Raw genomic sequence first — 23616 nt, 5'->3', positions numbered from 1 at the left:
GTTTCCCGGGGTTGCCGGCCCCGCCCCGCTTCCCCGCGGCGCCGGGAGCCGCCGCCAGGGGTGCTGCGCTTCCCTCCCGAGGGAGGAGTGGGTGGAGGGCAGCCGCCAGGCCCGCCGCTCCCCCTGGCTCGGCTGCTGCCCGGCGGCGGAGAGCGCGTGGGGCGTGCTGGCCGGGCGACGTGGGCTTGGGTCGCAGAGGGGGCCTGGGCCACCTCCCCACCTCCCGGCTCCTGGCGCCGGGGTCCACCGGAGAAGCCCGGCCCGCACCCACCCCCGAGGGCGCCGGCTGGGGCTCCCCGCGGACCCGCCCCCTCGCCGCGGCACTCCAGGCCGGCGGTTCTGCGCTGCGCTCCGCGCCTCTGCGGGCCCCGCACGCCCTCTCCCTTCTCAGCTCTCCCGAGGCCGGGCACACCCACCGCCGCTGCCAGCATTCGGGGCCCTCGTGTCCGAGTTAAACCCCGTCTCCCAAACCGTCGCCAGCCCCAGCTGCACACCCAGCCCTGGTCCAGGTACCCGCAGATCAGAGCGGCATACAAAGAGGCCTGCGCCCCCTGAGCCCCCGCCGCCGCCGCCCCTGCCCGCTCTTCCTCGACCTCCGCGAGGGCTGGACGCCGAGACCCCTCCTCTCGGCGCCCTCCTGCCCCTCCCCCTGTGTCGTTCAAATCCACCCAGCGTTCCCCCGAAATCCTGTGAGCTGGGGGCCCTCGACCGTCCCTCGTCGACCTCTCGGCCGCTGCCCCCGGCCCCCGGGACCGGCCGGCCGCCCACCCCCACCGCCGCCGCGAGTCTCGGGCCCGGCCCCTCCTCCGGGGCCCTCCTCCTCCCTCGCCCCTCCCGAGCCGGGGTGGGAGCGGCGGCAGCTGGAAGAGAAGGGATGAGGTCATCCTCTCCCTCGGAGTCAGCTGGTGGAGGAGAGGAAGCGGGAGGAGGGAGCGCGCGCGAGGGGAGGAGAGGAATGTGCAGGTCCGAGGAGCGCCGCGGCGGCCGCTGCTGCTCCTGCTGCTGGCGGCGGCGGCGGCTCGGGCGGCAGCCGCGGGGCCGGGACGGCGAGGAGCGCGGGCGGCTGGCAGGGGCGCGCGCGGGGCGCCGCGAGCAGCTTGGCTCCGCGCAGGCAGCCAGGCGGCGCTCCTGCCGGCCCCAGGCGCGCCGCTAGCCCGGCCCAGCGCCCAGCCCGGCGGGCGGCGGGCGGCGGCGGGCGAGCCGGCGCAGGAGCAGGAGGAGGGGGAGCCGCGCCGCCAGGGAGGGAAGCCGGGGCGAGGCGGGGAGGTGGCGGGAGGAGGAGACAGCGGGGAAAGGTGTCAGATAAAGGAGGGCTCTCCTCCGGTTTGGAGGCATCATGGCCGCTAAGTCAGACGGGAGGCTGAAAATGAAGAAGAGCAGCGACGTGGCGTTCACCCCGCTGCAGAACTCGGACCACTCGGGCTCGGTGCAGGGATTGGCTCCGGGCTTGCCGTCGGGGTCGGGAGCCGAGGACGAGGAGGCGGCCGGGGGCGGCTGCTGCCCGGACGGCGGCGGCTGCTCGCGCTGCTGCTGCTGCTGTGCCGGGAGCGGCGGCTCGGGCGGCGGCTCCGGGGGCTTGGGCGGCCCGGGCGGCGGCGTTGGCGGCCCGGGCGGCAGCGGGGCGGGCTCGGCGGCGCTGTGCCTGCGCCTGGGCAGGGAGCAGCGGCGCTACTCGCTGTGGGACTGCCTCTGGATCCTGGCCGCCGTGGCCGTGTACTTCGCGGACGTGGGCACGGACATCTGGCTCGCCGTGGACTACTACTTGCGCGGCCAGCGCTGGTGGTTCGGGCTCACGCTCTTCTTCGTGGTGCTCGGCTCGCTGTCGGTGCAAGTGTTCAGCTTCCGCTGGTTCGTGCACGATTTCAGCACCGAGGACAGCGCCACGACCGCAGCCGCCTCCAGCTGCCCGCAGCCTGGAGCCGATTGCAAGACTGTGGCCAGCAGTGGGTCTGCAGCCGCGGAAGGCGAGGCTCGTCCTTCCACGCCGCAAAGGCAAGCGTCCAACGCCAGCAAGAGCAACATCGCCGCCGCCAACAGCGGCAGCAACAGTAGCGGGGCCACCCGGGCCAGCGGCAAACACAGGTCTGCGTCCTGCTCGTTCTGCATCTGGCTCCTGCAGTCACTGGTCCACATCTTGCAGCTCGGGCAGATCTGGAGGTACCGTATCAGGGGTGGGGACGGGGGAGAACTGCTATTGCTAACCACATAACATCCTCACTGCTTTGCTTTTGCACGAAAATCCTTTAGGGTTGCTGCGGTAGTAACCCTAGTCACACTCTTTCAGTTTGTGGGGTTTTTTTTTTTTTTTTTCTTTTTCTCTTTCTTATACCGGGTTTTGCATTTTTAAGATTTGTGATCACAACCTAAGGTGGGAGGGAAGTGAGAAGCAAGAGACAGGCAGCAAAGTGGTTTTGATCAACCCATCCCTCCCCTCTGTGTCCCCACGCTGCTTCACCAGCTTCTCTCTGTTTATATGCTACCCCCTCCCCATTTTTAGTGATACTGTTTCAGTGGCCGGGAGGGGATTCCTGTCACATCTTCTAAAAATCCTTTTTTATTATGTTGAATTTGCGGGGTATATTGCCATTTGGATGGCTTCTTTTGTTCCCTGTTGCTAATTCTAGTTATATGGGAATTCTTACTGCTCAGAAGTACCCACATTGGAATGCTCACTGGTAGGAGAAGTACTGTGCTCCAAGTAAAAAGCTTAGTGGGCACACGGCTTGTCCTTTTTTGGAGAATACTGACACCTATATCTATAATCTATATTTATATCTATCTCCAACCATGAGTAGGTTCACTTTTATGATGTCTTTTCTGCTTAGCTTGCAATAACCCCACATTCTGATTTCTCACATAACTAAGAAACCTTAGAAAAGGGGTGGCGCGTCTTGTAAACTTTAATCGGACTTGGCATCTTCATTGGTCGCTCTGCTACTTGTCATCTGATGTACCAAGTCTTTTTACACAGATATCACTTCCACTTAGACACTGGAATACAAAGCTAAACTCTCTGGGCACAGGGAGCCGTCATTTGAGCGGTCACTGCCTAGATTTAGGAATATCATGAAACAGAGTGCTCAGAAGTATGCAGTGTAAGTAAAATGAGGAAACTTCCTAGTAAGTGCACCAATGTGGGACTTACGTGCTGGTATGCCAGTGTCCTTTTCCGTTTCATTTGTAGTTATCTTTGTGATAAAGGCTTTATAAATCATTAAGTGTGCCGAGGACATGTTTCCCATGTGGAAACAACCCAGAGGATTTGTCGAATGGGACGAAAAACTTGTTTTCTTTGCGGCGAACGATAGTGTTTTCGTGGAGAAGAGCAAGGGTGGTTATTTTGCAACCTTTCCTGGGACTGTCGTTGCTTTGTGAAGCAGGATGAACATTGCCATAGACGGCAAACTTTCGAATTGCGAAACTTTTTTTTTTTTTCCCCAAACGGATACTTTCTGGAAAAGTGGTATATGAGAGGCAGTCAGACCCGTCGGTGTTGGAAAGCTCCATAGTTTGGACTCAAAGGACTTTGAAATGTCAGTTAAATGTGATAGCTGTATGTTCCATGAATGACCATTATGAAGCCTTATATGCAGCCATTATTATATGAAGCCATTCAGATTTGCTGAAGAACCCAAATGTTCACATTGATCGCTGAAATTGTTTAGTGGTGAGGTGCCTATGATTAGTAGTTTCCATCTGATAATGTGGAAAATGAAGCTTACATGCTTACCATTCCATTTGGTGACTTTTGCAAACTTTGTGCCGGATTTGGAAATCACTTACTTTTCGATCACCTTTGAAATGTCTAGATGTATGTAAATAATTCAGCCACTTCTCTTATTAGCTGAAGAACTGCCCATGCTTCCTCCAGATTGATAGTTTATGAAAAATATATTATCAAATTCTGTGACCTGAAAAATAATTTTCATTATCATTATGTTTACTAGACTGTCGAAACCAAACATTTTCCCGGTTGAAAATTGACATTTAGTTATCTCAGGAGATAAAATGCAGAAAGTGAGAAATAATTAGGAAAAGAAAAGGGCCCACATACATCTCAGTGAGACCACAGCCACTGGGTCAACTGGCCATACAGAAAAGCTGATCTAGGAGGCGGAGGGAAAGAAGGGTAAGGTCAAATGCACAAGGAAAGTCACAGGCTGTCTGAAAAATGCAGTGACCCACCCAACTCTTAGAGAAACTGGTTACACAAGACTCCTTTTGTCAAGTATTTCTACAGGGTTTTGAGGTTTTTTCTGCTACTGCATGGTTCCCTGGGAGGAAGTATTGTTGAAAGTATTTTCAGATATTTGCCCACATTTTCAGAATATTGTGTTTAACATGTAAGTCTGAATGATCTAATCCACCTGTTCTTGGATTCTAGTTACGATATTCGGGGGGTTAGTGGGGTAACTTGATGGAAGTATGGTCTAAGACTCAACCTCGTTTTCTCCTTATAAAGTATGTTTAAACAAGCTTTAGCCTAATGTAGGAAACTGGAAAGGGCTCGGAAAATTCATGGAGTTTAACACTCAGATGCATTCTAAATTGTTTCAGCTTCTCCGAGTGTAGAGTATTGGAATGCAACTTTGGGCAGTAGGTCCATCTTTGATAATAAGCTGGTGAAAGGCAGTTCATCACAGATTGTTGTATTAGATCATTATCTTAGACCATTAGGATTCTTTAAATTAGGAACACCCCTCTGCTTCTTCTAGCTTTTCTTTTCAATGCATTATGCACCAATGTTGCAGAAACACCGAGGTACTGAATGGTTCAAAGCTCAGGGGCCATCATTCATGTTTTAACATGCTACTTTCTGAGATCAATAAAATAGATTTTAGCTAGGTTGGTAACTGTCCCTTGTATTTCCATGAAATTTTAGTTATTTTAGGTAAGGGCAAGGTTCTAAAAGCTTTCTGTAGATACAGTCCTTTGAAAGAACATCAAAGTGTTTGCTTGTTCAGAAATAGCTATCTGAAACATTTTGGGCAAGATTTGAATGTATTTATACATTTATTACAAATGCAACTGCTGAAAGCAATGATACATATTCATTTTAATTAAAGTTTACTAATGGGAAATTAATGGCGGCTTTTAAAGTCACAAGAGTTGATTCTGAGAAAGAGCCATTTGAAATAATGAAGTGAGCTTTTGCTGCCATGTGAAAAGAGCAATCACGACTTTAAAGGAAATGTGTGTGCAAATGAACAAGTATTTTTTTTCTTGTTCATTTCATACGAGTCCAGAAGTTACTAAGAGTGCAGTCTAGCCAGTGGGAATCACAAATGCCCAGCTGGAACAGTTTTTAAGTCTTTGCACCCATAATCAATTGTATCTGGATGCCTTCTTCCTTCAGAATTTATGACTTCCTCTCAAAATTCTAACTCTGTTTTTCCCGTGTATGCGTGTATGTACTTTTTTGGTTGTCTTCTAGCAAGCAGGCATATTGCATACAGTAAGTGAGTAGATGGTAGAATGCGGAGTGTTTTTAGTCTTTGACTATTTTGGTTTTTGTTTCCGAATGTCTATCATGAGAGTCATGTGGTGACGACCTGGTGAAAGAACATTTCTACTCTTCTCATGCTTGCTATTCCACAAGGTATGACATGTGTTCCATATTCAAATAAATTGGAAAAGGGCAATTGGAAAAGGGCAGCTTAAATGGAATTAAACAGATCTCTCTACAGCAGGACTTCTCAGAGCCTTTAATAAGCTGATATGCAAAAAAAAAAAAAAATAATAAGCTAATGTGTAGTTACCGATAACTTTGCAAAGGTATACTTATTAAACACTCTTGTGGCACACAGGGAACTTTGAGCAATGCTGTTCTAAGTCGTTCTTAAATCTGGCCAACCATTGGGGCGCCTGGGTGGCGCAGTCGGTTAAGCGTCCGACTTCAGCCAGGTCACGATCTCGCGGTCCGTGAGTTCGAGCCCCGCGTCAGGCTCTGGGCGGATGGCTCGGAGCCTGGAGCCTGTTTCGATTCTGTGTCTCCCTCTCTCTCTGCCCCTCCCCCGTTCATGCTCTGTCTCTCTCTGTCCCAAAAATAAATAAAAACGTTGAAAAAAAATTAAAAAAAAAATCTGGCCAACCATGAATAATAATAATTTCATATAGCACTTGAAAAATTTACAAATGTTTTTATATTCTTTATCTCAACTACGCTTTACAAGAACCTAAGAGAAAAATCATTAGTATCTCTATAATATGAGAAAAGTGGCTCAGAGAATTACCCAGCTATTATGTGACATAGCTAGGAGTCAAAGCCTGGCCCACCATACCCAAAGTCTGTGCTCTTTCTGGATCAGTTCGCTGCCTCCAAATGCCAGCTTGGATAATAATGACAACATTGTGTAACAATGACACTTGACCTTCACTGAGGATGGCAAAGTGGGAGAGGGAGCTGCGGTTTAGACAGGGTAAGAGATGTGTCCAATAACACACCAGTAGTCAACCCGCCGAATAGGGCCTGGGGCTCAGCTTGTCTGACTCTAAGTCCAGTGCTCCTCATGCTGAGCTTGCCGCATTAAATCCCAGTTGGGTAACAGGGTCTTGCAGTGGCATTAATGATTAAATGGCGCGATGCAGGTGAATGCGTGGAAAGTGCCTCGCAAATGATAAGAGAGGTTCTAGCAATCAAGAATGGGTAGGGAAATAGCATACAGGTTACACCTCTGACCACTGAAAAAGTACTTTATCGATTTGGAGTTAGTTCTGAATTCTGATATAGGTCAGGCAAGATTGATGCCCTTTCCTCAGTTCATTGAATGCTTACTTTTCTGTATATTTGTGTTTCCCTCTACTGCATATTAATTAACTTATTCATTCTGCATATAGTGAGGACTTACTCTACGCAAGGCACTGTTCTAGTTACTAATTACCCCCAAATGAATAAAATACACATCATCTTTTAAGGATTCCATTGTCTGGTGAGGAAGACAGAAAAACAAACAAACAATTTCAATACAAGGAAATAAGTACTAGGAAAGAAACAGGAACCTCAAACCATCTTAGTGATTCAGATGAGACTCCGGAGGAGGGGATGTTTGAGCAAAGGTTTGAATGAGGAGAAAATCTGCTGTCTGAATAAAGCAGGGCAATGGCTGCAGAGCCTTGGCTCTGACTTTGTGTAAAGGCATGGGGTAGGGGTGGGGCGGGGAAGAGAGAACAAGGCAGGTTAAGTGTGTCCTTTGAATAGAGAGTGAATGAGAGATAGTAGCTAGAGAGGAGGAAGGAGAATTCCTTGGGTAGACAATGAAGGGGATTTAGATTTTATTCTGAAAGCATGGAGGAATCCTGGATCATAAGAGCCAGGGAGGGGAGGGATTGTTACAAAAGCGTTAAAACATTGTTTTAGCCGAAGGAATGGCGCGTAGTTCAGTTTCAGAGGATACGTCATCAGTTCCTTTTGGATTCAGTCATGTCTTTTTCATTTGTTAAAATTCGTTGATTTTAAAAGGATCAAGTTTGGATGTAATTGGAGTGCCTAAATAGGCTCAACAAGTTGGGGAGTGCTTTTTCAGAAAAACAGATCGGTTGAAATTGTTCCTGGATTTATGCCAAAGTAAACTCTTTTTTTTTTTAATTTTTTTTAAATGTTTATTAAGTTTTGAGAGAGAGACAGAGAGAGAGAGAGAGTGGGAGCAGGGGAGAGGCAGAGAGAGAGAGAGGGAGACACAGAATCCAAAGCAGGCTCCGGGCTCCGAGCTATCAGCACAGAGCCCAACGCGGGGCCCGAACTCACAAACCGTGAGATCATGACCAGAGCCGAAGTCCACCACTTAACTGACTGAGCCATCCAGGCGCCCCTATGCTAAAGTAAACTCTTGGCAAAAGTTTATTTCTGGCTACCTTTGGAAGAGATTTTCCTTAGGATACGGTGGTCTTCGTGTTATTCAAATTTAGGTTTCCTTGTCCTTGGAAACTTGTTCTTTCTGTTTTTGTAACACTTTTTTTTAATTTTCCGAGGGCTTTGATCCTCAGAGTAATCTCTGAGGTAGCCCTTTCATTTTGCAAATGTGGACATTGAGACAGAGAATGTTAAGTGTGTTTTCTGTCCAGGTCATATAGTTCTGCACCGATTCTAGGTTAGAATTCGGTACCGATGTGGGAGGGGAAAAAAGGCCACATGAGAAAATCATTGATGAGATTGAGGGTCCTTAGGTAGAAGAGAAGGCTGAGAAGTTAAGAGCTCCCTGGTAAGTACTGAAGGGTTGTAATGAGGGCCAGGCACTGGACTTGGGTGTGGGCCCTCTGGGGTAAGATGGACAGATTTTGAGTCAATGTAAGGAAGCAGTTTTTAGCTAGTCAAAGGCATCCAGAGATCAAGTATGATTCCTTATCAGCAGCGAGTTCTCCAACATTGGAGTGTCTAAGCATCATTTGGAAAACTGGACGCAGAGTTGTAGCAGAAAAAACTTTTAAGTATCATGCAGAGGGCTGAACTAAAAGATCATCCTCCAGCCCTGAGATTTCATGACAGTTTCCATCATTAATTACATGCTGCTCCAAAACATAGTAGACTGATCTTTGCTTTCTCGTGGACGGAAGAAGCAGGAGTTCGCTTGGAACACTGCAGTTATGTTACTTTGAGATCTGTTCATTGGTTTATGGACCCGCTATCTTCCCTAGAGCACCACAAGTCTCTGTAACATCCTTGAGTGCTGGCCTTGTTATTTAAATCTCTGAGTTACCTAACAGATATAAATCCACACGCAACCAGACAGTCCTCTGTGCATTTACTGTGGCTTCTCTATGTGTTGGAATAATTTATGCATAAATCTATGTGATAGATATACTTATTTCAGTATCTTTGCAATAACTAGTGCAAAAATTGTATTTTTTTCCCACTCACTTGAACCATATACTGTTTACTTATAAGGGTGAAAACGGATTTTATGGTTATTGCATTCTGATGAAATTTGCCGACTTCCTGCATAGCGTAGTTAAAAGTATCTATACAAATGGATGCTATCATTTTTGAACAGTATCCACAACTCCTTGGCTCAGTAGCTTTGAGGGTCTTTGCTCAGTCACTTGCAAAAAATTCTTTAATGTTTGCGTATCCAAGTACACATCTGGCTGTTAAACGTGTTCTATACTTTACAGTTTGAGCGAAATCGTTTACCTGTGATATTAAATAACACCAACCACTGGGTAACCGGTACAGAATGATTCCCCTTTGTATGAACTCACTGGCTAATCCAATTAGCACATTGCTTGACTTGCTATAGAATTTGAATGACACCCTAACTAGGCCCATGGAAGCAAGATCAGAAATTAGAAGTTTTAGTCTTAGGTGTTATCAGACACGAGGTGTAGTGTGGTACCAGTCATGAGAAAGTGCTTGTCAGGTGTAATCTTATAAAATAGTTGTAATGTGTTGAAGGATGTCAGGGAAGAACAAATTCTGTTGAATGGCGTTGCACAATTCTGACCACCACCGAGTGACTTCCTTCCGGCTATATGCCGGTGTCGTTGGTAATTGGTGGCATGGCCGGTCAGGAAGGAAGACCACGGGCCTGTCCTTGGGGAGTTACTCCAATGGTTGTGGAGGTTCCATGCTCAGTGAATATTTACTGACCTGTGAATGAAGCCCAGGCATTATTCTTTCTTCTCTATGAGAAGGGGGCTGTTTGCTTCTTGAGTTTCTAAGGGTGCAGCGAATCAGAAGGGGTGTGGTTATCTAGAAAGGATATCCCTCCTTGCCCCAGCTCTTTTTTTTTTTTTTTTTTTCCAGATCGCCAGCATTAAGGAAGTGGGGATAAATTCCATAAAGTGCTAGTTCTGCTCAGAGAAAGATGCATCCAGAAGCCCAGCTTGGCATTTCTGTGCTTGCTGATGGAAAAGGCAGACTGGGAAAGCTTTGGGATAAAACTTTTTCACTTTCTTCTTCCCTACACTTGACTGCCTGAGGGTATATTTATGTATGGAATGCTTTTGCTCTTTCTGGTGCTTCTGTTTGTCTATGCAAAGAAGGTTTGTAGCTTCTGCTATTACTCGTGCCACTCCCGTGTCTGCCATACTTCTTACCGCCGTAAACCAGTAATTTCACGTCTAGTATATCCACAGAACTAATATAGATTACCGGTTGCCAAGGAAACTAAAGAAGGGTTCAAGTGGAAATAAATCAGTCCAGAGGTGTTCTAGAGGCAGTGATCTGAAGGACAGCATTACTTCCTTTCCAACCCTAAGATGATGGGTCCCAGTAGAATATCGGTGACGGATCTTCTTTCCAGAGGCAGCTCCTTTGGGGGCAGTGGACTAGGTGAGGAGTCAGAAGAGATGAACTGGCTGCTTGATAGCCCAGACCCCAGGCAGGTCACCTCAGTGCTCTGGGCTACGTGTGTGAGCATGCTGGCAGAGTGCATCTCCCTGGGTCCCCGCAAAGTTTAAATCTTCATTTGGTTTCCTCCTCCCGAGCCTTAATTTTCTATCTATATGATGTGATCGGTCAAAAGATAATATTCAAGGTTCCTTTCCAGGTCCAAAATTCTGGTCTTGCTTTTACTATAAATTCTTCCTGTTTACCCAGTCCCCAGAGTAGCAGCACCACAAAATCTGTATGTGTTCTTCCAAGGACATCATCGTTAATGGTGTTTCTCTGGTTACCTACAAGGGACTTTCCAGAGTTGACGATATCAGCGTCTAACATCTAGGAACTGATATGATCCATACACGTAGACAGAATCTTAAGCGTGTTCGTGTAATGTAACTTACTTTGTGTCATTTCTGAATTTTACTTACAATCCAATAACACCATATTCATAAAAACCCGTATCTAAGTATTTGACGCTGATGTGGGAAGTGTTCCCATATCACTAAACCTAAGGTATCTATCATATAGATCTGGGAAGCCAAAATTACCGTTTCCATTTCATGTAGCGAGGTAGGCACAGTTGGGGTGCTATGATTAGCAAATAAAAACAATGCTTCACTGGCTTATAAAGAACTATACGTTATGTCAACGAGAAGGCTGTTGTCAGAGCTAGGTGGGCTTTTAAATTAAAAGCCTGTCCTGGGTTACACTGGCCCTGATTTAATATGGTAGAAATTGAATTTAAACTCTAAACAGACACTATATCCAGGCCTGTCCTCATTAAAGAATAGGGGTCTGTCACTCAGAGAGCAATGCATTAACCTTTCTTGGATAGGAATTGCCTGAATCTCTAGGATGTTAGCTCTCTGTCATGAAGCTGAACAATTTTCAACCCCACGACAACATTTCAGATATTTAATTTTTAAAAAAAAATTTTAAGCATCTATTTTAAAATGATCCGAAGTGTGTCAAACTATTTTTTCTTCTTCATGATTCATAAGTAGGCTGTTTGAATCAGTTCTACTTCTTTTGTTTAATTTATGCACATGCCCTGTTTTCCTGCCAGGGGAATCCTTTTATATAAACAGAGCAGTGGGCAGTGTGTGGGGCGGGTGAGGATTAGTCAAACAGAAAATCATGCATATATAGAAAAAATAGGATCTACAGTGAATACGGGTCTAAAAAGACTTGGGATGACTTTGATTTGGCTTCTTACCAAGTACACTCGGACAAAGTCACCTTTCTGAACCACCAGTCTGAGAGATTTCATCCATATAAAGAGCAGTAGGACTTCGGATGACAGTCGTGAATAAAGATATGGGGATTCTTTACAGTTCAGGTCTTTTTTCAGTAACAGAGAGCCAATAATCAAAACAAAGGTAGCCCCTGTAGCTGTAACAGTAACAAAGTGATCCTCCATTATTTCTACCGTTGGTTTATGGCCCGGCCACTGGATCGATGAAATGGTAACGCTGAAGAAATAAATGATTCTTTAGCAAAGCGGGGGAAAGGATTTGCAGAGGTTTCTTTATTTTGGTACCTTTTCAGCTCATTAATTAATTTCCTGCTTTACAAAAGTAAAATTAATACCAATTATTTTTGTAAATGTAGGTCAGTTTCAGAAGACTCTCCAAAGAGATTTACAGCACTTGGATCCATTATTCTACTCTAAATTAGGAAGTATATCCCATAGGGTTTCATATTTCCAGGGGACATATTACTATTAAGAGTAGCAGTCATAGATATATCCTATAGGATTTTTCTTGATTTGGTGATGGTTGGGTTGGAAAAATTGAGTTCTACACAGCAGCGGGTAATGTAACACTATTCTAATGAAAGCATAAATATTATCTGTGTTCATATTTCTGAAAAGTAGTCAATAGTTATTAGTTACTTAGGGGCATAATATCTATCTACTTTATTTTTTTAATGTTTATTTATTTATTTTGAGAGAGAGAAAGAGGGGGAGAAGGAGAGAGAGAGAGAGAGAGAGAAAGAATCCCAGGCAGGCTCCATGCTGTCAGCACAGAGCCTGATGCGAGGCTCGAACCCATGAACTGCAAGATCATGACCTGTGCCAAAATCAGGAGTGGGACACTTAGCCAACTGAGCCACACAGATGCCTCTCTATCTCCTTTAAAATAAGGCTGGAATCAAATGAGTAAGAGGGAGGAGACCTGAAGTTTCTGTCAAGGAAGCATGACCAAATACCCTGGACTCTATCATTGAGATCCACTCTCTCATCTGCTCATAGGAGATGAGGGTATTGTAGATCAGGCATGCATTTATGAGCCCTGAGAGAAATTTGGCCCCGAGAGAAATGAACAAAAATGGAAAATTTTGTTCCAAAACCAGAGGCTGAAATTTTGATCCCTGGTAGTGTGAGTGGGAAAATTGTACTGACAACCATTTTAAAACTCATCACAGCAAAGCTTAAAGCAACACTTCAACACTGCCTGGTCAACACTAGGCAGACCAGACAAGATCCATTAGAGGAGTTTGTTCTAGGAACAAAGGGGCAAAACTCCAGTTGTGAAAATAGTCAGGTTGAGGTTAACTGGATATTGAGGGCACCAGTGGGGTCTGTAGTCTGAAGGTGTTTGACCCGAGAGTCCTGGCTTAAAACACAAATCAGAAGTAGGTATGAAATCAGTGGCCAAGGCACATCACCACTCATGGTAACATAAGAGAAACCTGGGAATCCAAGTGAGGTGCAGAAACAAACTTGTTAATAGTAAAGGTAGGTGAGAATCTGAAATCAAGGGCATCACAAAGGCAAACTATATAACTGCTTCAAAAAACTAAAGGGAAATTTGCTTCATTTATGTTCTCATTATACAATTTCTGCCTGGTCAGATGTTGAGAGTAAGGGTACAGACTGGACGTCTAGTTCTTTTTTTTTTTTTAATGTTTATTTATTTGTTTTGAGAGAGGGGTGGGGAGAGGCAGAGAGAGAGGGAGGAGAGAGAGAATCCCAAGCCGGCTCCGTGCTGACACGGGGCTTGACCTCAAGAACTTGGGCTCCCATGAGATCATGACCTGAGCTGAAATCAAGAGTCTGATGTTTAACTGACTGAGCCACCCAGGCATCCCATGGAGGTCTAGTTCTGATGGCAATGAGGGGAGGTCGCAGAGCTGGGATGACAGGTTCTCACTCAACTGCTATTGATATGTGCAAATTCATTAGCAGTCTATCAACTAAATCACGACTTGGTCACTGTAATCAGTTGCTGAGAATAGAATGATAAAAAATAAGTGACCACAGTGATAGCCTTTCGATCGTGGATTCCACAAACATCTGTTTGAAATCATCGTAAGGAAGACATTTTAAAAAAGAATATGCTCTCCTAGGGAAGGAGGCAAGTCATGTTCATAGCACCAAATCTGTCTGTGATGTTGTGCTAAGGGTGGAGCTATCACCTTACAATACAGGGTAGGATCTGTAGCCAGTGCAGCCACATCACTTGGAAGTGTGTCAGCAATGCAGAATCTCAGGCTCACCTAGACCCACCTAGTGAATCACGACCCATAGTTGAACAGGATCCCCCGGGGATTAGTATGCACACTGAAGTTTGCGAAGCAGACAGGGGAGGAATCCCCTTCAACTGAAGTGGCGAAGGAAGATTCATCTGTGCTGGATATCAACGGAAAATATGGTCGATCCAGATGTGTTAACGGGCTTTCTCGCCAAAGTCAGCTCACCCACTAGGAAAGCAAGGGCTGGTACTTGGAAATGGTAACAGTGGGATCTCCTTATAGGCAATACTATAAACAAAGATGTGAAATCTCCCATTGACAAAGAAAGTGAAAGGTTTTGATAAAATCTTTATGAAAAATCCATTACTTTATAGTTTTGTTGTTCACAACCAAACTCTAGGAAATTAAGTCAGCACATTGGCCACCCATCTCTCACAGTTCTGTAAGTCCTCATGCCCTTGGGATGGAAGGGACAAGGCGTGGTGAGAGGGGGAAATAGGTAGACACTAAGGAAGGCAGTGCCATCAGAGTTAAGCAGACAGAGGGGAGAGATACAGGGTGGCTGTTCCTGCCAAGGGGTAATGATTGCTGTCTGTGCTCAGACAGGTGGAGCTGGGCTGTTTGTGCTATTCCTTCCTGTTCCGAAGTTTCTGAAAAAGCAGCAGCCCCGAGGGTGAGCAAAGGACATCACCCTCCCTGGCTGTCCGGACAGTGGGGAGGGAGTTCAGGTTGTGGGCATCTCTCACCCCCAGCTTTTAGTCTGATAGACCAAGGAGCCTCTGCCTCTGCAAAGGGAAGGAAGAACGGAGGGAGGAAGAGAAGAAAATGGAACTAGGCCTCCAGGCCCGCAAGGCTAGGCCCTGGCCAGGAGTTAGCAGGATATTTTTATAAAATAATACGAGAAGATGTCTGATGGCCAATCTGCTTCGTGCAGTTCAGTCCCTCCCAGTGACCCCAAGACCAACAAGGCCAGCGAGATCATGGGAGGATTTCATGCTTTGCTGTTTGTCATCCTAAGTGAGAAATAGGACATTCAACTTGAGGACAAAATACGTCCGTGTCTGTATTGTAGAATGAAAAGAGAACGAGAACTGCGCCTTATCAAATGCATGGTTGTGTAAAGGTATTGCCAGTTGCCTTAGTTCATACCACACAAAATAGAGAAAGGCGGACCTTCCCAGAAATGCTTCTCTTCAGAGTAGTAGTTTTCTAATTTCCCTTTCGTACAACAGCTGGTGTTGCTATGCTGTCGCTTGTGTTGCTAGGGCTCCTTCCCCCATCTATGTGCTAGAATGTGATTGTTTCCATCAGTGTTCTTTAAGGGTTTCCATGGAGAGTGACTAAGTTAATTTTTCTAGGTTTGCGCCATCAGTAGGTGTGGTCACCTGCCAGGCTCGAGACCTGCATAGCTTTTCAATATGGTGGCCCTGAGCTGCACGTCGCACGTTGAGCCTGTGAAATGTGTGTTGCAAGGGCCAAATTCCCTGGGGACTATGAGGACTTGGTTGTGGGGGGGGGGGGGCAAAAAAGGAGATCTCACTAATAATTTTCATATTGATTACGTGTTGAGCCGATAACATTTTGGATATATTGGGTTCAATAAAATATGTTGTTTAAATTAATTTCACCTGTTGCTTTTTATACTTTATAAATGTGACCACCAGAAAACTAAAAGTACGTGTGTGGCTCGCATGATATTTCTGTTGGGCAGAGCTGCTCTAGGTAATGTCAAGACTCAATTGTTGAGAAGTGGGAAGAGGAAAATCCTAAGTGAAATGGCTCAAAATACTAACTAAGAATTTACTAGAAGTGACCATAGAAAGGGCAGTGAGTTGTGTCACCGCAGAAGCGGGCTGACTTAATGGATTTTGCAAATAAGATTACCTGCTGGTAAAAACTTGACTCTTTGGGAGATAAAACCCCTAATGTGAATAAAGCCCATTGTCTTCCCTGCTTCCTGCTTTGCTTAAGGCCTAGTGACATGCTGTGCTTATTTGGTGGTTTAATAAATAGTATTTGATCATGACAATAAGGACTAAATCTTTGTTAAGTGCTGTTCCAGCTTGCAAAGCACATTTACTCATATTAAATCATCCAGTCTTCTCGCCAGCCTCTCAAGGTAGGTGTTACCCTTGTTCTCATTTGAAGATGAACTCACTGAGGTTCAGGGAGGTAGCAGACTTGCCCAAGTGCACGCAGCTGCTAAATAGCAAGTATCAGCAGTCTAGAATCATGACTTTGGCTTCCCTATCTTGTACTTTTGCCGCTACATCTTACTACTCTTTGTGGGGCATATCAGCTCCTTTCATAGACCTGACTGAATATACACGTGGGAAACAATATTCATGCTTTATTGACCTGGGCTAGGTTTCTGATAAACTACTCCCGAGATTGATATTTCACACCAAACTTCAAACACAGAGACCGTGGATCAATTTTATCCATAATATGTCACTTTGATTTGATAACCTCCTAGTAAAATACATATTCTTTCCATTGGGAAATGCATGACACTAAAGAATACTAAGTAGGCTCCAGCCCCGTGTGAATAGTATGTAATTAACCTGTATTTATATCCTCATTTTGCACGCAGTCATGCTTTGCATATACTAGAGTTCTCCTCCACATATGTTCACGAATTATGAATTCAGCTACAAGTATGCAAGGCAGAACCTCTCTGTCAGTCACATCACTTTCTCTGAGACCAGCAAGATTTACGTCTATGTGACACAACTTCAAATTCAAGTCCTAAACCTTGTCTCAGAGGACCAACTCTATACAAGTCTAGCATGTGCAAGTGCTAGAAAATTCATTCTCAAGTGCACACAATTCAAAATTTTCAGAATCAGACCCAACTAGCTTTTATAAAGGCGTTTCCAAATGTTTATTTCCAAAAAAAAAAAAATTCCCCTCTGCCTATTTAAAAAATGCACCCCCCCTTCCCCCCCTTCCCCACCAAGTAGATACAATTTGCTTTGGAAGGGCTTGCCGACTTCCATCTGTTTTTTTTTAAATAGTTTTTTTTTGGGGGGGGGTGGTGGTGAGGGTAGGCATTCAATGAAAAATATGCACTATGGTTTTTCTTTTTAGTTCAGTGGTATCTCTACAAAACGTAGTTTTTCCAGAGAGACCAAGTGATTTCCAAATGTGTTTTTAAGGCTCATGACATTCAATGGGTTCTGATCTACTGGATTTTTTATCCCAAGTATTAAGTTCTAAGAATCATGTAGAATCATGGTTATTTTTCTCATGATTTGCTTCTATGTGTGCCCCTGATCATGTGATTATATAGCTTAGGACATGCTGGAAAGCGCAGAAGTAGTTTAATGAAACCAAGATGGTCTGGAGTAAAAATGCTTTCGTTCATTTAATATATGTTTGTGAAATATTCACTGAGTGCAGGCTCTGGGCGCACCAAGAGTCGCGAAAGGCACTCCCTGACTTAAGGGAGTTCACTGCCCTGCAAGGGTTATATTTGTTTATACCTCGAAGGGTGATACATCATCAACAATGGCGGGAGGAGAAATGTTTAGGGATTGAAGACAGAGGATTTCTTTCCCGGAAGCTTTCACGTGGGAGTAACCTTTGAGTAAGATGTCAGAGGATTCCAAGCAGAAAGAAAAGAAGGGACAAAGGTGGTTCATGATGGGTTCTGTAAAGGACTGACATGGAAGGTGTCAGGGAAAGAATGTCAACAGATGAATTTCGAGTTTAGGACCAAACTGACCAGGACTGCGGTTCTTCCCTGGGGAATCTGGACTTGATTCCGTCGGTAAGTGTCAGCTCAGGGAGCAAGTTCAAGGCTGTATTTCCAAATGGTCGTCTTCTGTAAAATAGTATAAATATGGGGACTATCGGAGAAGGAAGTCTCCACTCTTCAGAGGCAGGGAAAAGATATGAATGAGGGTAGACTTGAAATATATTTGGAACTTGCAAATATTCTATAATGAGGAAATGCACGGAAAGCACTTAAGTAGACTTGGACGGTTCTCACTGAGGATTCTGATAGTACTGGTAAGAACTCTATTTAATGAGCTATTGGAAAAGGCATAAACATAAACAGAGTTGGAAGCGTGTTAAATAAAGATGCTCTGTAAATGCGGACTGGGCAATTAAAAAAGATTTACCAGAGGAAAGCTAAATACAGTATAGGGGATAATTAATGGGCCTTTGACAACTCAGTAATAAGTACCCTGAACTTTTAAAATAGCACATTAACATGTGTGCTTGTTGGAAGGAGGGTTGGCTTTTACAGTCAACGCCAGCTAGCTGGGAAGTTCCCCCACAGAAGTTAATTAGGGATTCCCAGTGAAGGAGCCTGCTGGTTAACCTCCTGGGCCAAGGGTGACCCCACTGCTATTCATTCATGGGTTTCTCACTGAGCCTAAGAGGGCTTTGGTTATAAATTCCCTTCCTTTTCCTCAGTTCCCTAGGCCTAGATGCTATTTTAGCTTTTAGTAGGATTTACCTTTCTTAGTTTAGGAAATGAGCTTCGCTTTGTAGGTGGGAGAACTCCAACCTGGAAAGACCTCTGTAGGTGAGCATTCCCTGAATGGACCGGGCCATTCGCCATTAGGACATGGTGAACCTTTGGTACTTGGCTCAGTAAAGATTACTCGGAGGAAGGTGCTTTTGAGACGCAACCAACTTCTTTTATTTCTTTGTATCTTCATTTAACAAATTTAAGCAAATTTTTTTAAAATTTTAATTGTTTAGTTAGTAGATTTTTTTCAAGCAGTTTTAGGTTTACAGAAAAATTAGATGGGAAGTACAAAGTTCTCAGATGCTTCTCACCTCCAGTTTTCCTGACACTGACATTGGATATTACTATGGTACATTTTTCTCTTTTTTTTTAATGTTTATTTTTGAGAGAGTGAGAGACAGAGCCTGAGTGGGGGAGGGGCAGAGAGAGAGGGAGACAGAATTTAAAGCAGGCTCCAGGCTCTGAGCTGTCAGCACAGAGCCCGAGGCGGGGCTGGAACTCACAGACTGCGAGATCATGACCTGAGCCGAAGTCAGACGCTCAACCTACTGAGCCACCCAGGTGCCCCATACTATGGTACATTTGATATAATTTGTGGACCAATGCTAATACATTATCATTAGTGAAAGTCCATACTTTACATTAGAGTTTACTCTTTATCTAGTAAATTCTACGGATTTTGGCAAATGTATAATGATAGCTAACCGCCATTACAGTATGTTACAAAATAGTTTCACTGCCCTGAAAATCCCCTGTGGTCCGCCTCTTCATCCCTGCCTACACCCAACCCCTGGCAACCACTGATCTTTTTTCTTTATCCTTAGTTTTGTCTTTTCCAGAATGTCATGTATTTGAAATCATGCAGTATGTAGCCTTTTCAGACTGGATTCTTTCACTTACAGTATGCATTTAGGGTTCCTTCCTATGTTTCTATGGCTTGATGGCTCATTTCTTTTCAATACTGAGTAATAATTGTGCTACGGATTCACCACAATTATTCATTCACTTACTAAAGGCCATCTCAGTTGCTTCCAAGGTTTGACAGTTATGAATAAAGCTGCTACAAACATTTGTGTGCAGGTTTAGTGTAGATATGTTTGCAACTCATTTGGATAAATACCAAGGAGGACAATTTCTGGGTGTTATGGAAAGAGTATGTTTAATTTTATAAGAAACTGCCAAACTGTTTTCTAAGTGGTTGTATCACTTTACATTCCCACACTTAACAACTTTTGAGTACCTACCATGTGCCCAAATCCCCTCAGCTGAGAAACAAAGTTAGTGAACCAGGACACAAAATGTTATTCTATTTTTTTTAACGTTTATTTATTTTTGAGACAGAGAGAGACAGAGCATGAACGGGGGAGGGGCAGAGAGAGAGGGAGACACAGAATCTGAAACAGGCTCCAGGCTCTGAGCGGTCAGCACAGAGCCCAATGCGGGGCTCGAACTCACGGACTGCGAGATCACGACCTGAGCCGAAGTCGGCGGCTTAACCGACTGAGCCACCCAGGCGCCCCACAAAATGTTATTCTAGACGGAGTGAAGGTACCATGCACTTGTCCAGGTGACAGATCAACTAAAATTTTGGAGTGGTTTCCTGATTAAGATCTATGCTGTCTAGACCTTTATGGATTAAGATCTATACACACTACATAATAATTCTTAAATGAGAAATGGATAAAATAATAGAAAATTTGTTACAGTAAAATACTACAATTAATCCAAGGATGTGCTTAAGCAGTTTTATAAAATTAGTCTGCTCTATATCTAGATGCTGAGTTTGGTTTCATATGGATGAAAAAAAACCTATTGGAACAATATTTGTCTTTAAAAAATTTTTTTTAATGTTTATTTTTGAGAGAGAGAAAGAGAGAGAGAGAGACAGAGTGTGAGCAGGGGAGGGGCAGAGAGAGAGGAAGACACAAGAATCCAAAGCAGGCTCCAGGCTCTGAGCTGTCAGCACAGAGCCCAAAGCAGGGCCCCAACTCAGGAACCGTGAGATCGTGTGACCTGAGCTGAAATCATACACTTAACCTACAGAGCCACCCAGGCACCCCTATACTAGTCTTTTTTTAAATGTACCTTTGGGATTAGTGATTTTCATGAATTTATAAGCTTGCTCAATAATTAATTATCTCTTGAAAACAGAAAAAAAAATGCACAGTTTGTGTGCATACACACACACACACACACACCTTCTGAAATACTTTGGAGTCCTGCCAGAGACTTGAACAATTACCCTGGGGTAGTAGCATCCTGATTTACTTACTCCTGCTCAGTTTGGCTTTTGCCTCCAATGGACTTGAATGAAAATTGTATACAAATAAGTGGTGAAAATTGATTTCTCTACCTTTTAAAAGGCCTTGTCAAAATATTTATTTGAACTGTGATACTGTTAACTAAGATTGAGCAGAATTATTTTTGTAATTTTTCTTTATTTTTATTTTTGTACTCTTTTAAAGTGTACTTATTTATTTTGAGAGAGAGGGAGAATGTGAGCAGGGGAGAGGCAGAGAGGGAGAGAGAGGGAATCCCAAGCAGGCTCCACACTGTCAGCGCAGAGCTCAATATGGGGTTCGAACCCACAAACCAAGATCATGACCTGAGTCTAAATCAAGAGTCTGGAGGCTTAACTGACTGAGTCACTCACCCCTATTTTTGTAATTCTTAAAAGCAGATAATGAATTGAAATTTTTGTTCTCATCGGTTCATCAGTTCAACTAAAGCAACAAAGAAGATGAATGTGTTAATTTTAGCCTAAATTATATAATCAGATATTTTTCTTTATTCCTTTGTCTAATATATACTATATAAAAATACCTGGATGTCAGTATCAAATGTCTTTGCATTATGTATAAACGTTCATTTCAGTACAGGTTCCCAAATTTGTCTCCATATCTCCACCTTTCTGGGTCTTAAAATTGTATACAAACATTTGAGAAATGGAACATTTTACATGCTATGTAAAGACAGTTCTAGTAAGACTGGCTGAGGACACCAAAACTTTACTAAGTTTATCAAACAGCATCAGTCATTCTATCTGTTGAGACCTCTTAGCCTGGAAAAGCATTGAGATGTTTGCTTCTCTGTCCTGAGCATAAATGCATGTCTGTTGTTTAAAATGGGATAATTAGTGGGGCGCCTGGGTGGCACAGTCGGTTAAGCGTCCGACTTCAGCCAGGTCACGATCTCGCGGTCCGTGAGTTCGAGCCCCGCGTCGGGCTCTGGGCTGATGGCTCGGAGCCTGGAGCCTGTTTCCGATTCTGTGTCTCCCTCTCTCTCTGCCCCTCCCCCGTTCATGCTCTGTCTCTCTCTGTCCCAAAAATAAATAAACGTTGAAAAAAAAAAAATTTAAAATGGGATAATTAGTGAGCGGGCAGGGTGTGCCCCCTTCCCCCACCCCCCGCCTGGTTTTTTTGTAATTAACAGAGAAATGCTGAAGAATCACTTTTCCCTGTGCTTGAAAGGAAGAACAAAGTTTTAATCCGATACAGATATGAAGGCTCTGAAATCTACCAAATTAAAAATAAGGATAAGATACAAAAACAATAGAAAAAGGAATGTGGTTCACCTGAACTCGACTCTAAATTCCCTGACTTGCAGGAAAGTGCTGTCTCCCTTTCCTTCTGTGTAAGAAATAATTAAACCTGCAGTCCTCTGAGGCTTTTCCTGTGGTTACCTGAGGGCCTCCTGGAGAAGGGAGAGGAAGAGGAACTGTCAGGATGGCAGAGGACTGGAAAGGCAGGGTGTGGGGCAGGCGTGTGTAAAAACCCCTGGTATTTACATACTGGCCCCATTTAGGGGATCTCCCTGGACGTTAGTTTGCAAGCTTCTGGAGCTTCCCAGATGAAATTCGCCATTGGCCCCTGGAAAATGGAGGGCAGGGAGGAATGGGAAAGAAAGAGGCAGACCCCACTGGTAGGTGGCCGTTTTCATAAGCAAAGGGAACTGACATATGCAAGGCTTGTCTTGGGCCGTAGCAAAATAAGTGGGTCTCTGCACCCGCCGAGGAAGCTTAAAAGTTTATATAGAGGCCTTCACTGGGTTCAGTTAAGTACACACTGTGAAGGCATTCCAAACACCACACCATTATCTCAAGGCTGTGTCCTTGGAACAGCCTCTGGGAGCCGGAAAGGCAAGCAGAACCCATGTTCCGAGGAGAGGGGTCGGGTGGGGTGAGGGGTCTCCAGAGCCCCAGTTGGGGTCAATGGGTCAATCGGCGGTCACGTCTTTTCCATGACCTTCCCCAACACTTGTGTATTTCAGAAGGTAGTTATTCAGATTGCTTGGTTTTATCAGCCTCAGTTAGCTTCGTTTGTAAGTTCTGCCCTTTCTGGAATGTGCACTTTGCGGGAGCAGAAACTGATGTGTTCTCTGCAGTGTCCCCAGTATATAATATGGGTGTCGGGCACATTGTCATTTAATACATATTTGTTGATTAGATGCATACAATGGAAGTCAGCAAATTATTAGAGGATTTTATTTTCATTCCAATGAAAGGTATAGTCCTTATTTCTCTATGTTCTGTTTTACTTGTGAATGTAATCCGTGGATTAAAAATGCATTTGATACCCAAGGTACCCCTTTTAGCAGGCCTGACGCCCTCCCTATTGAATTTGGCAGCTGACATCAGGCTTGTGGACGGACGGACGGACGGGATTTCTGCAGAGTCAGGGCTGACTTTGACCCCAGAGGGTCGGCACCAGAACACGAGAGCCTACCGGTCTGCAAAGACACTGCGGAGTTAAGTTTGCCTGTAGGTTCCCTTTGGGAACATCTAGGGATGACTGCCCATGGAGAAAACTGTGCTGTCTCCCACTGCAGACCCAGGATGAGCCTGGCCCTTTAAGAAAGTAGAAGCTTTGGTCCTGCTGGTTGCGTGGCCGCCCCTTTCCACAAACCCCCTGAGAAACCTTGGTCTCTGCATAATTGGCTCCTGCAGTGCCCCTCCCACAGGGGAGATCCCCTGGGGCTTCCTAGTGACAGCCCAGGTTTCCTACTCCAGGTGGTCCCCTTCTTATTTTGTCTTGTGGAGCTGGAGTGAGCAAGAGATACAATTGGCACCATTTTCTTAGACCCTAACCTGCATTTTACATTTAACAGCTCTGATTGAACAAAAACAAACGGCAAGAGTAATCATGGCACCGCGTCTTTTGTACCTGCTTGTGTTTATTTATAGCAATCCCTCAAAGCCCCCCCCCCTTTTTTGCCACTATCAGATGAATTCTCATGTTTTAAAAAAAAAAAATTTTTTTAAAGTTTATTTATTTTTGAGACAGAGAGAGACAGAGTATGAACGGGGGAGGGTCAGAGAGAGAGGGAGACACAGAATCGG

General features: G+C 44.8%; 1 protein-coding gene across 1 annotated transcript in view; it reads left to right on the top strand.

Moving 5' to 3' along the window:
• Positions 1-1274: 1274 nt before the first annotated feature.
• The window catches only part of XKR4 (XK related 4), a 420725-nt gene continuing 398383 nt past the window's right edge, over positions 1275-23616 (top strand). Inside the window, exon 1 of the mRNA XM_030304508.1 lies at positions 1275-2157. Coding sequence (XP_030160368.1) covers positions 1337-2157 — 821 coding nt within the window. The 5' untranslated portion in view covers positions 1275-1336. The remainder of the gene's footprint in view (positions 2158-23616) is intronic.

The sequence above is a fragment of the Lynx canadensis genome, chromosome F2 (genome assembly GCF_007474595.2).
Source record: "Lynx canadensis isolate LIC74 chromosome F2, mLynCan4.pri.v2, whole genome shotgun sequence".
Lineage (NCBI taxonomy): Eukaryota > Metazoa > Chordata > Mammalia > Carnivora > Felidae > Lynx > Lynx canadensis.
The sequence above is the reverse complement of the archived record's forward strand: the minus strand, read 5'-3'. Positions and strand labels throughout refer to the sequence as shown.